General features: G+C 47.6%; 1 protein-coding gene across 2 annotated transcripts in view; it reads right to left on the bottom strand.

Annotated features, from left to right (window-relative positions):
• LOC141089506 (amine sulfotransferase-like) overlaps window positions 1–14,933 on the bottom strand; it is a 246,147-nt gene that overhangs the window by 138,616 nt on the left and 92,598 nt on the right. For both annotated transcript variants that reach the window (XM_073575962.1, XM_073575963.1), the window contains exons 4-5: window positions 13,537–13,663; window positions 5,713–5,807 (exon numbers count right to left, since the gene is read on the bottom strand). In XM_073575962.1, coding sequence (XP_073432063.1) covers window positions 5,713–5,807; window positions 13,537–13,663 — 222 coding nt within the window. The remainder of the gene's footprint in view (window positions 1–5,712; window positions 5,808–13,536; window positions 13,664–14,933) is intronic.

Here is a 14,933-nt window from a genome sequence, read left to right as displayed (position 1 = left end):
AATTGCCACTCGCATTGATCACTGTTTCTCGGAGCGCGGGCTGGAGCGTGCTCAATCCAGAAGGAGGGTTACTGCGGATCCCAACCTCTTTGAACCTCTGGAATCACCCGAGCCAGAGTGTTCACTCCCAGAGCCCATGGAGGTGTCTCGCGCCAATCTCGAGGCGCGTCCGGCACTAAGCTCCACTTGCGGTTACCACTGTCAGCACTCTGTTCCCCAGGATAATGGGGCCCCGCAATGGCCAAACTCTGTGCCGCCAGGCAAGACCTTTGTCCCCCCTTGCCTTCGGCCGAAGGTTCTCGCGTGGGCACACACGTCCAGGGCAGGTGGTCACTGTGGCTACATGCAGACCACAAAACTCCTGGCAGGGCTGAATTTGTGGCCGCACAGGGCTCGGGACATTAAAAAATATATTCGGGCATGCGCCTCGTGCTCGGGATAGCCTCCTTAAACAGAGAGTGGAAACGTCCGCCGACACACCGCGGCGTTCCACTTCAACCTATGCTCCGGGCAGTCTTGCCGCTCCCGTTGTTTCCCACATGTCCCTTCTTAAACCTGGCGATCTTGCCGCCTTTGATACCTTCCACGCGTCCCGGTTTTCCGTGTCATCTACCAGGACATCAGACTTGCCATGGGACAAGTCGGAGACCTATGCCTCTGATGGACACAAGGTGGTGGATTGGAAGGCTCAGAGGGGAGCGAGCCCTAGGAGGGTGGGTAATGTTAGGCATTTGGTTTCTGCGCCTGCTCTGCAGAAATCCAGAGCCTCACATTCTGCGGTCTCCTGCTGTCTATCTACTGCAGAGAAGATTACTTTGCAGCAGACCACTCCAGAGACTAAGTTCCTCTGTGCTCCTACTGGGCATGCTCATGAGGCGATCTTCCATTGGAGATTGGGAGTCATGTGCCCAGGTCCTGCTCCAGATCTCATTGGTCCATCTCAGAGATCTGGAAGGTTCCGCACGGCTATAAAAAGCGCGCATGACCGTTCGGCCATGCGCTAGTATAGACTTTTCAAGCTAATGTGTGAATGGTGACGGATGTATGACTCTGGTGACTGACTCATTTGAAACCCCTTCCCTCTGATATTATGCATGTGGATAGGGAATTAGTGCAGCAGTCAGCGCCAGTCAGTGGCAAGCCTTAGGCCACTGTGCACTCCGCACCTCTACTCTAGCGTCCGACATTGCGCCTGCCTCCTAGCTTTGTCGACTAGCGGCCGTGCCCTACGCTGTGCTGCAGTTGCAGCCCTCCTTGGAGTCCGCAGTAGCGACGCCGCACACACGATAGGTCTAGACAGACGCAGCTCCTCTGCCTTGGGTCCTGCTCCTGTGACCAGATACCGTGTGTGCATTTCCCTGTGGTCTGTGACACTAACAGGCTCAGCATTTTCGTATGTTTATATTGCGGCACCTCTGTGTATGAACAGAGCCCGCGTTGCGCACTTCGAGTGAAGTCTAACCCGTTCGCATTATACCGCCACATTGCTTGTCTGTCATTACCTAGCAGCGGTGTAATATCTACTGCACGGTGGACCCCGAGCGGCGAACGCACTTTATTATTTATTTTTATTTAATGCGTTCTGCCGTTCATAACATTATACTAGCGCCAGGGTCTGGCTAGTAATGGCAGATCAGCAGCAACTCCTTAAGTGCATTCGCCAGCTAGAGGGCTAGTTGGCTACTCTTGAGAATGTTATCTCAGCGGCGAAGTCTTCGGAGGCTGCTGTACAGGTGATCGCAGAGGCGGTTTCATGTATGTCCACATCCTCCCCTGCGCCGACAGTTTCCCGCCTCCCGTTGCCCGATATAAATTTTCTGGCGATTGCGCCTCCTGTAGGGGTTTCGTGAACCAGTGCTCTATCCAGCTGGAGTTACTGGCTGCGCGATTCCCTATGGAACAGGCTAAGGTGGGGTTTATTATTTCCCTTCTGTCGGGCAGGGCATTGGAGTGGGCCACGCCACTATGGGAGCGTGGTGACCCTGAGGTTCGGACCACTGCTCAGTTCTTAACATCTATCAAGCAGGTTTTCCTGGGACCACGGGTCACGCACGATACCTCTCTTCAGCTCCTTGCATTACCTCAGGGATCCCTCTCGGTCAGCCAGTATACCGTTCGTTTTCAGACACTGGCTTCCGAGCTGGAATGGTCTGATAGAGCCCTCATACCTGAGTTTTGCAGAGGTTTAGCTGAGCATGTTTAGGATGCTCTATCTACCAGAGAGGTTCCTGCAAGTCTGGATCAATTGCCACTCGCATTGATCACTGTTTCTCGGAGCGCGGGCTGGAGCATGCTCAATGCAGAAGGAGGGTTACTCCGGCTCCCAACCTCTTTGAACCTCTGGAATCACCCGAGCCAGAGTGTTCACTCCCAGAGCCCATGGAGGTGTCTCGCGCCAATCTTGAGGCGCATCCAGCACTAAGCTCCACTTGCGGTTACCACTGTCAGTACTCTGTTCCCCAGGATAATGGGGGCCCGCAATGGCCAAACTCTGTGCCGCCGGGCAAGACCTTTGTCCCCCCTCGCCTTCGGCCGAAGGTTCTCGCGTGGGCACACACGTCCAGGGCGGGTGGTCACTGTGGCTACATGCAGACCACAAAACTCCTGGCAGGGTTGTATTGGTGGCCGCACAGGGCTCGGGACATTAAAAAATATATTCGGGCATGCGCCTCGTGCTTGGGATAGCCTCCTTAAACAGAGAGTAGAAACGTCCGCCGACACACCGCGGCGTTTCACTTCAACCTATGCTCCGGGCGGTCTTGCCGCTCCCGTTGTCTCACACATGTCCCTTCTTAAACCTGGCGATCTTGCCGCCTCTGATACCTTCCACGTGTCCCGGTTTTCCGTGTCATCTACCGGGACATCAGACTTGCCATGGGACAAGTCTGAGACCTATGCCTCTGATGGACATAAGGTGGTGGATTGGAAGGCTCAGAGGGGAGGGGGCCCTAGGAGGGTGGGTAATGTTAGGCATTTGGTTTCTTGCTCTGCAGAAATCCAGAGCCTCACATTCTGCGGTCTCCTGCTGTCTATCTACTGCAGAGATGATTACTTTGCAGCAGACCACTCCAGAGACTAAGTTCCTCTGTGCTTCTACTGGGCATGATCACGAGGCGATCTTCCTTTGGAAATTGGGAGTCATGTGCCCAGGTCCTGCTCCAGATCTCATTGGTCCATCTCAGAGATCTGGAAGGTCCCACACGGCTATAAAAAGCGCGCATGACCGTTCGGCCATGCACGAGTATAAACTTTTCAAGCTAATGTGTGAATGGTGACGGATGTATGACTCTGGTGACTGACTCATTTGAAACCCCTTCCCTCTGATATTACGCATGTGGATAGGGAATTAGTGCAGCAGTCAGCGCCAATCAGTGGCAAGCCTTAGGCCACTGTGCACTCCGCACCTCTACTCTAGCGTCCGACATTGCGCCTGCCTCCTAGCTTTGTCGACTAGCGGCCGTGCCCTATGCCGCGCTGCAGTTGCAGCCCTCCGTGGAGTCCGCAGTAGCGACGCCGCACACATGGTAGGTCTAGACAGACGCAGCTCCTCTGCCTTGGGTCCTGCTCCTGTGACCAGATACCGTGTGTGCATTTCCCTGTGGTCTGTGACACTAACAGGCTCAGCATTTTCGTATGTTTATATTGTGGCGCCTCTGTGTATGAACAGAGCCCGCGTTGCGCACTTCGAGTGAAGTCTAACCTGTTCGCATTATACCGCCATATTGCTTGTCTGTCATTACCTAGCAGCGGTGTAACATCTACTGCATGGTGGACCCCGAGCGGCGAAAGCACTATATTATTTATTTTTATTAATAGTGCGTTCCGCCGTTCCTAACACCGTGATGCAACAGCCAAGTAATTTTTTTCAAGGTTGTTTATGATGCCTGTTTCAAAAATGTTTGCACTCTATGTTGAGATGTCCCACCCCAGGGGAAAATGTTTGTCAGCCCATACACTACATGCATTACAGGTATAGGAGACCCGCTCCTGTAAACTGGGAAAACAGTTTTAGTAGGCCATTCTCCACGTTTCTTCCGACAACCCCACTAAATCACCAGGGTAATTGTGGTCTGTGATGTAACAGCCAATATAGTTCATTGCAAGGGTGTTTATGATGGCCATAAAAAATTTACACAGTAGGTTGATGCGTACCCCCAGGGGGAAATGTTTGTCAGCCCATACACTTAGTGTATGGGCATTACAATTATAAGAGACCCGCTGCTTTAAACTGAGAAAACATTTTTCGGAGGCTATACTCCATGTCTCTTCCAACACCACCACTAGAACATGAGGGTGAAAGCGTTCCGTGATGCAACAGCCACTATAGCTCTTTACAAGGGTGTTTATGATGGCCATAAAAAAAATTTACACAATAGGTTGATGTGTACCCCCCCAGACGGAAATGTTTTTCAGCCTATACACTTAGTATATGGGCATTACAAGTATAGGAGACCCGCTCCTGCAAACTGGGAAAACATTTTTCGGAGACCATCCTCCACATTTCTTCCTTAGGGGATTGGAGTGTGTGCAAATTTTGGGCAGACCTTGTATTCACTTCATGGGCAAACTTTAGGTGACTTAAAGTCAGAATAATGGGAAATTTAGTTTCATGTGGCCATCCAGTATGTGTGTTCAAAGGGTTATTGGGGTGTGCGTAACTTTGGTGCCGGGCAGTCCTTGCATTCAATGCATAGGCAAACACTATGAGAGTACCAAATGAATAATGTGAACCTGGTTTTCCTGTTGCCATCCAGTATGAGTGTTCAAAGGTTTATTGGGGTGCATGTGACTTTGGTGCAGGGCATGCCTTGCATAAACAAACAGTATGGGAGTACCAAATGAATGCTGGGAACTTTGGTTGCATGTGGTCATCCATGATGTCTGTTCAATGGGTTGTTGGGGTGTGTCCAAATTTTGAGGAACCCTGCCACTCACTGCAAACACAATAACAGTACAAGGGACCCAATGTTTAGTAATGGGAGAAACAAAGCATAGCCGGCTGATGGCTCTCTAAGAATAGTGAGGGCCGACTGCTGGCCCTATAAAAATAGATATTATGACTTTCAGAGACCCTTCTTCATAAATGAAACAGGATGTGTCTGAAGATGCGTCACACACTACATGGCCAAATAAGGTTGTAAACTGTTAAAGTTACATTTCCCAGTGAATGCATTTGTCTTGGTTGAAAGCAATGGTAAAGTTGAAAAACGCATCAAAAACGCTACGTGTGAACATAGCCAAAGTAGTGGAGGAACATTTTTGTTTTGGGTTATTTATTTTGCCTTATATAAAAGTCATTACCCTGGAAAGGATGTTCCTTAACATATTTCCCAGAAAAATCCATTTTGGTTTAATTTTTGTATGTTTTATTGTGTGCCTGTAAAAATGGCGTAAGACTCGGACAACATTGTTCACAGCTGTGACCTAGGAGTCAGAAGTGCTTCCAGGGCTCTTCACCATGATGATCCCATGTCATTTGAGCACTGTTTCCATCATTTTCAGATGTTTTTAGACTCTAAAAGGACCCCCGGTTTTCCCATAGACTAACATTGAGCTCGTTGCTCGGGTCGAGCACCCGAGTATTCCAATTTGCTCGACCTGAGCAGCGAGCACCCGAGCATTTTAGTGCTCGCCCATCACTAATAGCTACAAATTCTACTGGATGCCCTAGGAATGGAAATATTTTTCTATAATGTAAATTATCTTAATTACCTTTATCATGTCCTCATATGTCAAGAAAAGTATGTCAAATTCCTCCTTGTGCTGGTACCAGCCCCTTACATGATCAAACCACGAGCTACCTGCGACTGTAAAGTAAGATAAACTTTATCATTATAGAATTTGTAAATGCATTAACAGTTTACAATTTTTATGATCACTCTTGCTTTAAATTTGAGGGCAAATCTACAGATTAGAAACTACTACCTTGTCATGAGGCACTATAGCGGAAACAGTGACCATCTGCAATTTGTTGCAAAAAAAAGACTTCAAGGCAATCTGTCACCAGTTTTATGCTACCCATCTCACATCAGCATAAAGTAGGGGCAGAGACCCTGGTTCCAGCATTGTGTAACTTACTTGGCTTCTTAAGATCACTGTTTAATCTGTAATTCTGCCAGTTCTCTGAATGCTGAGCTCTTTATAACCCCACCTGATGATGAAAAGCTTTCTGTGTACACTTTGCATAGGGAAAAAGATGCTAAACAGTGGTGAAGGCATGGCTATAAAGAGCTCATGAATATGGAGAATTATATGGGAGAAGGTTTAATAGTCATCTAGTGATAAGCTCCTGCTGATTAGACAGTGATTTAGTGGTTAGCTTTTTGATCCTTATGCTGCCCTGTACGGGCTGTGACGTCACACGCTCAGAAACTTTCCAGCGGCTGTTTCCAAGCAGGTATCCAGGGACGCTTTCGGCCAAAGCTTCCCTGCTTTCACCTTGCACTTCTAATCTCTCGCCCTCCCCCCACTCTGTGTCAGCCACAGTTCACTCCCTGTGCTGGGTTTCATTACAGCCTCACTGCCTTGGAGTTTATCTGGCTTTGGTTTATTGTTGGTAGCTCTCACTCCCTCCAGCTTTCACAAGCTGTCATTTGCATTTGCGTTGTTAAGGAGCACAGCTCACTTAACTCTATGGAGTAAGGGTACCGTTACACCTAGCGATGCACCAGCGATCCCGACCAGCGATATGACGCGGTTAGGATCGCTGGTGCATCGCTGGATGGTCGCTAGTGAGCTGCCACACAGGCAGATCTCACCAGCGACATCGCTGGGGACGGGGATCGCTACTTACCTGTCAGACGCGGCGATGCTGCGTCCTCCCGCCCGGCTCCACGCGTCGCTCGTCGTCACAGCAGGAAGCGCCGCAGGAAGTGACCGACGAGGAATGATCCAGGAGCTTCTCGCGCGATCAGCGATAACCAGCGGGGGAGCCGGTCGGAGGTAAGTATCACATGCAGCGATATCGCTAGCAATATCGCTGCAACGTCACAAAATCGGTGACTTTGCAGCAATATTGCTAGCGATATCGCAGTGTGTAACGGGGGCTTTAGACCTCTGCCGTGAATTTTTTCACCTCTATCAAAAAGCAGCAGTCACAGCCACCAATTTGTATCACATCTATTGGTCTGCCTTGGTCTGCCATGTATGTTCTAGAGTGGGTTGTTTTTCTATTTGGTTTTTATCATTGCTTATTTTCTTTAGTCCTATAGCGCCGATCAGTATCTAACTTTAGCTAGTGAAAGATGTAGATATATACAGTGGGTAAAATAAGTAACTGATACACAGACGATTTTGCAAGTTTTCCCACCTACAAAGAATGGAGAGGTCTGTAATTTTTATTGTAGGTGCACTTTAACTGTGAGAGACAGAATCTGAAAACAAAAATCCAGAAAATCACATTGTATGATTTTTAAATAATTAAATTGCATTTTATTGCATGAAATAAGAATTTGATCACCTACCAACCAGCAAGCATTCTGGCTCCCACAGACCTGTTAGTTTTTCTTTAGGAAGCCCTACTACTCTGCAATCATTGCCTGTGTTAATTGCACCCGTTTGAACTTGTTACATGTATAAATGACAACTGTCTATGTGGCGCCCCTGAGGGTTCAGTCGCCACAGAGGTACTGCACCTACTCCTGAGATGTGGTACCCTACTATCCAGGTAAGGTGGAGACACCTGACCACACTCCAACACCTGCACCCAGCACAGACACTTTAGAATAGCGGAGCACCCTGTAAGTCAGCTGCTTTGGTTCACAAAGGGTGCTGGAGAAGCGGGTGGAGCTTGGACTGCACAAGAGACGGAAGAAGGTTAGGAAGGGGGCAGTTGGTTAGAGAAGATCCCCGGAGAGGGATGGAGCGGAAGCTAGTGCAGCAGCAGACTGTTGGGAGTCAGAGCTGTTGGCATGGGAAAGAGCAAGAGAAAGCCTAATTCTTCAGAGGGAAGATAGATTAGTACAGAACATGGGGAGAAGAGAACTGAGGACAAGGGTGAGAGCAGAACCCTTCCTTAAGTTAAAGCGCATGGTTCAGAGTCCGGTATCCGAAGTTGTATGGATGCTGATGGTCCTGCAGCAGAAACCGGAGGAATAGAAGTTGTCACAACTTTATTTCCACCTAAGACTCGGGGGCACAATAGCAGTGTGTGTGAGCCGGGACCTGATAGTAGGAAGTCCCCGAAGCAGGCTACAGCTGTCTGCCGTACGAGTGGAGTTCCAAGTAACATCTGGAAGGAGGAACTTGAGTTTAATTCACAACTACAACACGGCACCGAAGCGGGCAACTGTATGTGCAACAGACTGTGAGTAAAGCCTTGGAAATACAAGCCCTTGTGTCCTCCACTTAATCCTGCGTCGCTGATCCAGCACTGCTACATCTCTGTGCCTAACACTGCACCATCTACCTCAACACCTACTCTACTGCCATGGGACTACAGCTCTGCCTGTGGGGAGCTTCATCAACATTGCTGCACCACACCATCTGTCCCAGAGAAGCAACCCTGCAGCGCTGGTCAAACTGACCAGAAACCACAAGTGGCGTCATGAATCATCTCAATAACTTTGTCATGGTCACGTGTGTTCGGTCGCAGATGATGCCGCAAGGCGAACCCATAACACACGTGACCCTGGATACACCGCCTCCAGTGGGGCGAATTTAAATAATAAGGGGGGAACCTGGGAAACTTTAACAATGGTGGGCCCTGCGATAGGGAATGGGGGCATGGAGACCTCCTAAGCTCCCCTGAGCCAGTGTCCCTGCACTCCTAACATTCCCTATACAGGCTCCGCGCCTGTCGCCACACGCGAACCTTAAAACCCTGGCTCGCCCTGCGCCTATACCCTCACTAGGGAATAGGTCGGTGCGGAGACTAATCCCACCACTGCCCTAATAACACACATGAGGAAAGAGACAATACAGGGGAAACACCACTTATCTTTGCTCTGTTGCATACGCTCCTAGCAACAGAGCCCACCACCTGTGTGCATCTTCTCCTCCACCCTGATCCATCACCATAACTGGATCAGTCACCATCGTGCAGCCTGGGAGCAGAGTCCATCACCACTTGCAGCAGTCCAGTACACAGAGTCCCAAGATGAGTCCAGCCTCTGCCAAGAATCCGAGCATGCTCGAGTCCAGTTCTCAGCAACCAAGTCGAACATGCTGAGTGCAACTCTCTTCCAAGTCGCCACTCCTCTAAGCCATGCCCGCACTTCCCGCCGACACCATAAACTGCGACTCCACCAGGCCATGCCAGTCCTTCCTGCAGACACCATTAGCTGGCACTCGTTCTCTCTGGCTGACTGCGCAGGACTCCTATCCAGCTCCATCCTTCCACCAGGCTCTCCAACAACTAAGCAAGGAATATCACCAGCAGTGAGTGAACACCCTGAGACCCATTTATAGAGCCCCACACCTGAACATAATTAAGTGCAACCTAACCTAAGGTGCAATACCACTAACCACCACCGGGGACAGTCAAAACACCTTTGAACTTAACCAAAGTAAAAAAAGTTCACTTTGTGCTTTTAATACCGCCAGATCCAACACTGGATCATGACAGTACCCCCTCCTTAATGAGGGGCCTCTGGACCCTCAAGACCACCCCTCATTAGGGAAACACCTACAGCGGGGACGCCCAGACCCTGAGTTCACCCCACCACTACCTGACACTTCAGGTTTATGACAAACACCGCTGATATTGGCAATAAAGTTCCTTTTGGAGGCACCACTCATCTCCACAGCGCCGACCTGGGGAACGAGTTAATGTATGTGTATGTTTGCTCAGAGCTGATCAGACTCCACAACACATTTCCACAAGATGTTTTTTGGTGGCTCCCATACATGCTCGTTCACACACAGGTCCGGACCTGAACGTTTATTGCACACATACATTTGTCATTTTTTGGTGAACTCACTCTGGACTTGACAACAGAGGCGTCCCCCTGTGTCACCACACTCACACCCCCGCTATTCACCAAGGGACACCACCCTCCAACCCTTTCACCATGAGGACTGCGCCTCCTAGGGTTGGTTAATGGCGAGGGTAGAGATTTGTCCCTACTCCCCCGCAGCACACCTGCTGCACACACCAGGAGGAGAAGGGGACCGGGAAATGGAGGAAATATACTCTCGCTGGTCGCCTCCACATGACCAGGAGGGCGGCTTCTTCGATGGTATGAAGATTTGGCGTAAAACCCCGCGGACTATCACACCAGTCAGCTCACCACAGAGGCGTACCCCTTCACCTCGGGGAATACCAGGCAGCTCCGTGGGGCACCATTCCTCCCACCTGCCTGGGTGCGCCCGCCTGCATGAACCAGTCCTGCTCCCCAGCAGTGACTCTAGGGGGTTTTAGTACCATAGCCGCAGGAATATGGAGGAAAATATATATACTCGCTGGTCGCCTCCACACGACCAGGAGGGGCGGCATCGAAGATTTGGCATGAGCCCCGCAGACTATTCACCAATCTGCTCACTACAGGGACGTACCCCTTCACCTCGGGGAATACCAGGCAGCTCCGTGGGGCACCATTCCTCCCACCTGCCTGGGTGCGTCCCCTGTAAGAGCAAGTCCCGCTCCCCAGCAGCGACTCTAGGGGCTTTTGCCAGACCGCAGCCACCATTTTTGTTTCTCTGGTTATCTGAGCAGAGGCCCCAGACCCTGATAACTGCTGCTGCAGCGGCTTAAACACACCTTGCCGCTCCCCACTGCACCTCAGTGAGGCCCGGCAGCAATTACCACAGGTCTCCACATGGCCAAAGCTAACCAGAAAAAAAAAGTAAGGGCTGGTGATAATGTCATGGTCACGTGTGTCTGGTCGCAGATGATGCCGCAAGGCGAACCCATAACACACGTGACCCTGGATACACCGCCTCCAGTGGGGCGAATTTAAATAATAAGGGGGAACCTGGGAAACTTTAACAATGGTGGGCCCTGCGATAGGGAATGGGGACATGGAGACCTCCTAAGCTCCCCTGAGCCAGTGTCCCTGCACTCCTAACATTCCCTATACAGGCTCCGCGCCTGTCGCCGCACGCGAACCTTAAAACCCTGGCTCGCCCTGCGCCTAAACCCTCACTAGGGAATAGGTCGGTGCGGAGACTAATCCCACCACTGCACTAATAACACACATGAGGAAAGAGACAATACAGGGGAAACACCACTTATCTTTGCTCTGTTGCATACGCTCCTAGCAACAGAGCCCACCACCTGTGTGCATCTTCTCCTCCACCCTGATCCATCACCATAACTGGATCAGTCACCATCGTGCAGCCTGGGAGCAGAGTCCATCACCACTTGCAGCAGTCCAGTACACAGAGTCCCAAGATGAGTCCAGCCTCTGCCAAGAATCCGAGCATGCTCGAGTCCAGTTCTCAGCAACCAAGTCGAACATGCTGAGTGCAACTCTCTTCCAAGTCGCCACTCCTCTAAGCCATGCCCGCACTTCCCGCCGACACCATAAACTGCGACTCCACCAGGCCATGCCAGTCCTTCCTGCAGACACCATTAGCTGGCACTCGTTCTCTCTGGCTGACTCCTATCCAGCTCCATCCTTCCACAAGGCTCTCCAACAACTAAGCAAGGAATATCACCAGCAGTGAGTGAACACCCTGAGACCCATTTATAGAGCCCCACACCTGAACATAATTAAGTGCAACCTAACCTAAGGTGCAATACCATTAACCACCGGGGACAGTCAAAACACCTTTGAACTTAACCAAAGTAAAAAAAGTTCACTTTGTGCTTTTAATACCGCCAGATCCAACACTGGATCATGACAAACTTTATCCCCATCACTCTACCCCTTTTACTGTACATTGACTGCCTGAGGCCACAGACCAGGTCACTGCCACTGTGACATATCCCATTGAAATCAACGGGCCTGGCACCGATTACCCCACAGCCTCTGGGGGCGAGTCATCTACACAGTCAATCGATCACACTGTATCCTCTCTAACATGGCCAAGACCAAAGAGCAGTCTAAGGTCACCAGTGACAAAATTGTAGACCTGCACAAGGCTGGGATGGGTCACAGGACAATAGTCAAGCAGCTTGGTGAGAAGGTAGCAAATGTTGGCACAATTTTTAGAAAATGGAAGAAACACAAGATGACTGTCAATCTTCCTCAGTCTGGGGCTCCATGCAAGATCTCACCTCGTGGGGTAAGGATGATTCTGAGAAAGGTCAGGAAGCAGCCCAGAACTACATGGGAGGACCTGGTCAATGACCTGAAGAAAGCATAGACTGCAGTCACAAACATTAGCATTAGTAACACACTACGCCATCATGGATTAAAATCCTGCAGGGCACACAACGTTCCCCTGCTCATTCGAGCACATGTCCAGGCCTGTAAGAAGCATCTCAAGGTCCTGGAGTGGGTCAAAATCCCTGCTACAGTGTGTGCACACTTGGTCAAGAAATGCAGGAAAGGTCTGACCTCTGTAATTGAAAACAAAGATCTATTTTTCTTTTGTATCAAATACTTATTTCATGCAATAAAATGCAAATTAATTATGTAAAAATCATACAATGTGGTTTTTTATTTTTAGATTCAGTCTCTCACAGTTGAAGTGTATACGTATGGTAATAATGGCAGAACTCTCCATTCTTTGTAGATGGGAAAACTTGTCAAATCGGCAGTGTATCAAATACTTATTTCCCCCACTATATGCAGTATATACAGTATGTGTATGTATATGTTATAGTTTGCTTTCATTTTTTATTTTTTTACTATTCTGTGTACATGATTATGGGGTAGCCATCTTGTTAAAAATGCTAACATTACTTAGAGATATGTCATACAGCAATAAGCAATACCATGACCATATGAAGCAATAGACTGGAGATTCTCATTGACTTATAAGTGAAAATATTTAAATAGTAATAATACAAAAATAAAATAAAAACATCTTTACAAATACTTAAAATGTATGTTCAACTTGAATTAAGTAGGTCATGTTCTGACTGAGGACACGTTCCCCATAATCAAAAATTGAATGCCTGATCTTTAAGGAAATCCTTGTGACATATTATCACAAAGTGGCAATGTTTCTCACAACATTACAACTCGATCTCATTATGATGTTATATAGCTAAAACAAATAGTCATTGCAATAATACATAGTAACAGTAACACTGATTTTGCAGATACTTTTGGATAATTACTCATCTATCTATCCCTTCAGTTTATATGACCATACAATCTTATGGAATATGAATAGGAAAAATTCCAGGGACAGCTGTCATATAAACATATTTATACCTATGGTTCTTTCATTTGCATTTGAGGCTCCACTCAATATTCCATAATCTATATGATTTGACCAGTAGTACAGTGCTGCATGTAACAATACTCCATGTAAGCTGAATCACAGAAGTAAATGAAGCCTAAAGTTTACTTTCAAAACATCTTTAATGCTTGTGCTTTATTTTGCGTATATAAATGCTAATTAATTTAAAAACTGAAAAAAAAATTATCATTGCATTGATTATAATCACATGAAAAAAATCATTCCTTTCTTCTACATTACCTTTCCCTGACATGAAGAGGTCTAGAAATGTTTCCCAATTTATTGTGCTTTCTAAAAATGGACTCATTTTGTAAAAGTGGTAATATGATGCAAGGATATCTTTTGGGTTTCGACTCACATATATAATCTGAAAAAAAAAAAATCTGAACATTAGATTTAATGGGTTTATTTATTATTTAGCTTGTAAATGTTCAATAAGTTTTGCAAATATTTCTTTATCAGTTTATAACCATTTAACCCCTTATGGTTTGCGTGTTAATGACCGGGCTAATTTTTACAATTCTGACCACTGTCCCTTTATGAGGGTCCCTGTGATTCTGACATTGTTTTCTCATGACATATTGTATTTCATGTTAGTGGTAAAATTTCTTTGATATAGCTTGCGTTTATTTGTGAAAAAAACGGAAATTTGGAGAACATTTTGAAAATGTCGCAATTTTCCAAATTTGAATTTTTATGCCCTTAAATCACAGAGAAATGGTACACAAACTACATAATTAGTAACATTTCCCACATGTTTACTTTACATCAGCACAATTTTGGAGCCAACATTTTTTTTTGTTAGGAATAGAGTTGAGCGACTTTGGTCGGATCAGGTTTCATCAAACAAAATTTGTTTCAGATGAAACTGGTCCGACTAGGGCAAAAATAGTCGGAGTTTCGTCCGAAACCTGACCCCAATGCAAGTCAATGGGAAATAAAAGTCGGCATTGAGCGGATGACATTCATCCACTCAATGCCGACTTTTATTCCCCATTGACTTGCATTGGGGTCAGGTTTCGGACGAAACTCCGACTTTTTTGCCCTAGTCGGACCAGTTTCATCTGAAACAAATTTTGTTTGATGAAACCCGATCCGACCAAAGTTGCTCAATTCTAGTTAGGAAGTTATAAGGGTTAAAAGTTGACAAGTGATTTCTCATTTTTACAGCACCATTTTTATTTTTAGGGACCACATCACATTTGAAGTCGCTTTGAGGGGTCTATATGATAGAAAATACCCAGAAGTGACACCATTCTAAAAACTGCAACCCTCAAGGTGCTCAAAACCACATTCAAGAAGATTATTAACCCTTCAGGTGCTTCGCAAAAAAATTACTTCAGGTCCATTTTCTTATTTTACCAAGGGTAACAGGAGAAATTGGACCCAAAAAGTTATTGTGTAATTTGTCCTGAGTACGCTGATACCCCATATGTGGGGGGGAACCACTGTTTCGGCGCATGGCAGAGCACGGAAGGGAAGGAGCGCTGTTTAACTTTTTCTATGCAAAATTGGCTGAAATTGAGATTGGACGCCATGTCGCATTTGAAGAGCCCCTGGTGTGCCTAAACAGTGGAAACCCCCCATAAGTGACCCCATTTTGGAAACTAGACCCCCAAGGAACTTCTCTAGATGTG

The sequence above is a fragment of the Dendrobates tinctorius genome, unplaced genomic scaffold (genome assembly GCF_039654945.1).
Source record: "Dendrobates tinctorius isolate UK_male_01 unplaced genomic scaffold, ASM3965494v1 ptg000046l, whole genome shotgun sequence".
In the NCBI taxonomy this organism is placed as follows: Eukaryota; Metazoa; Chordata; class Amphibia; order Anura; family Dendrobatidae; genus Dendrobates; species Dendrobates tinctorius.
The sequence above is the reverse complement of the archived record's forward strand: the minus strand, read 5'-3'. Positions and strand labels throughout refer to the sequence as shown.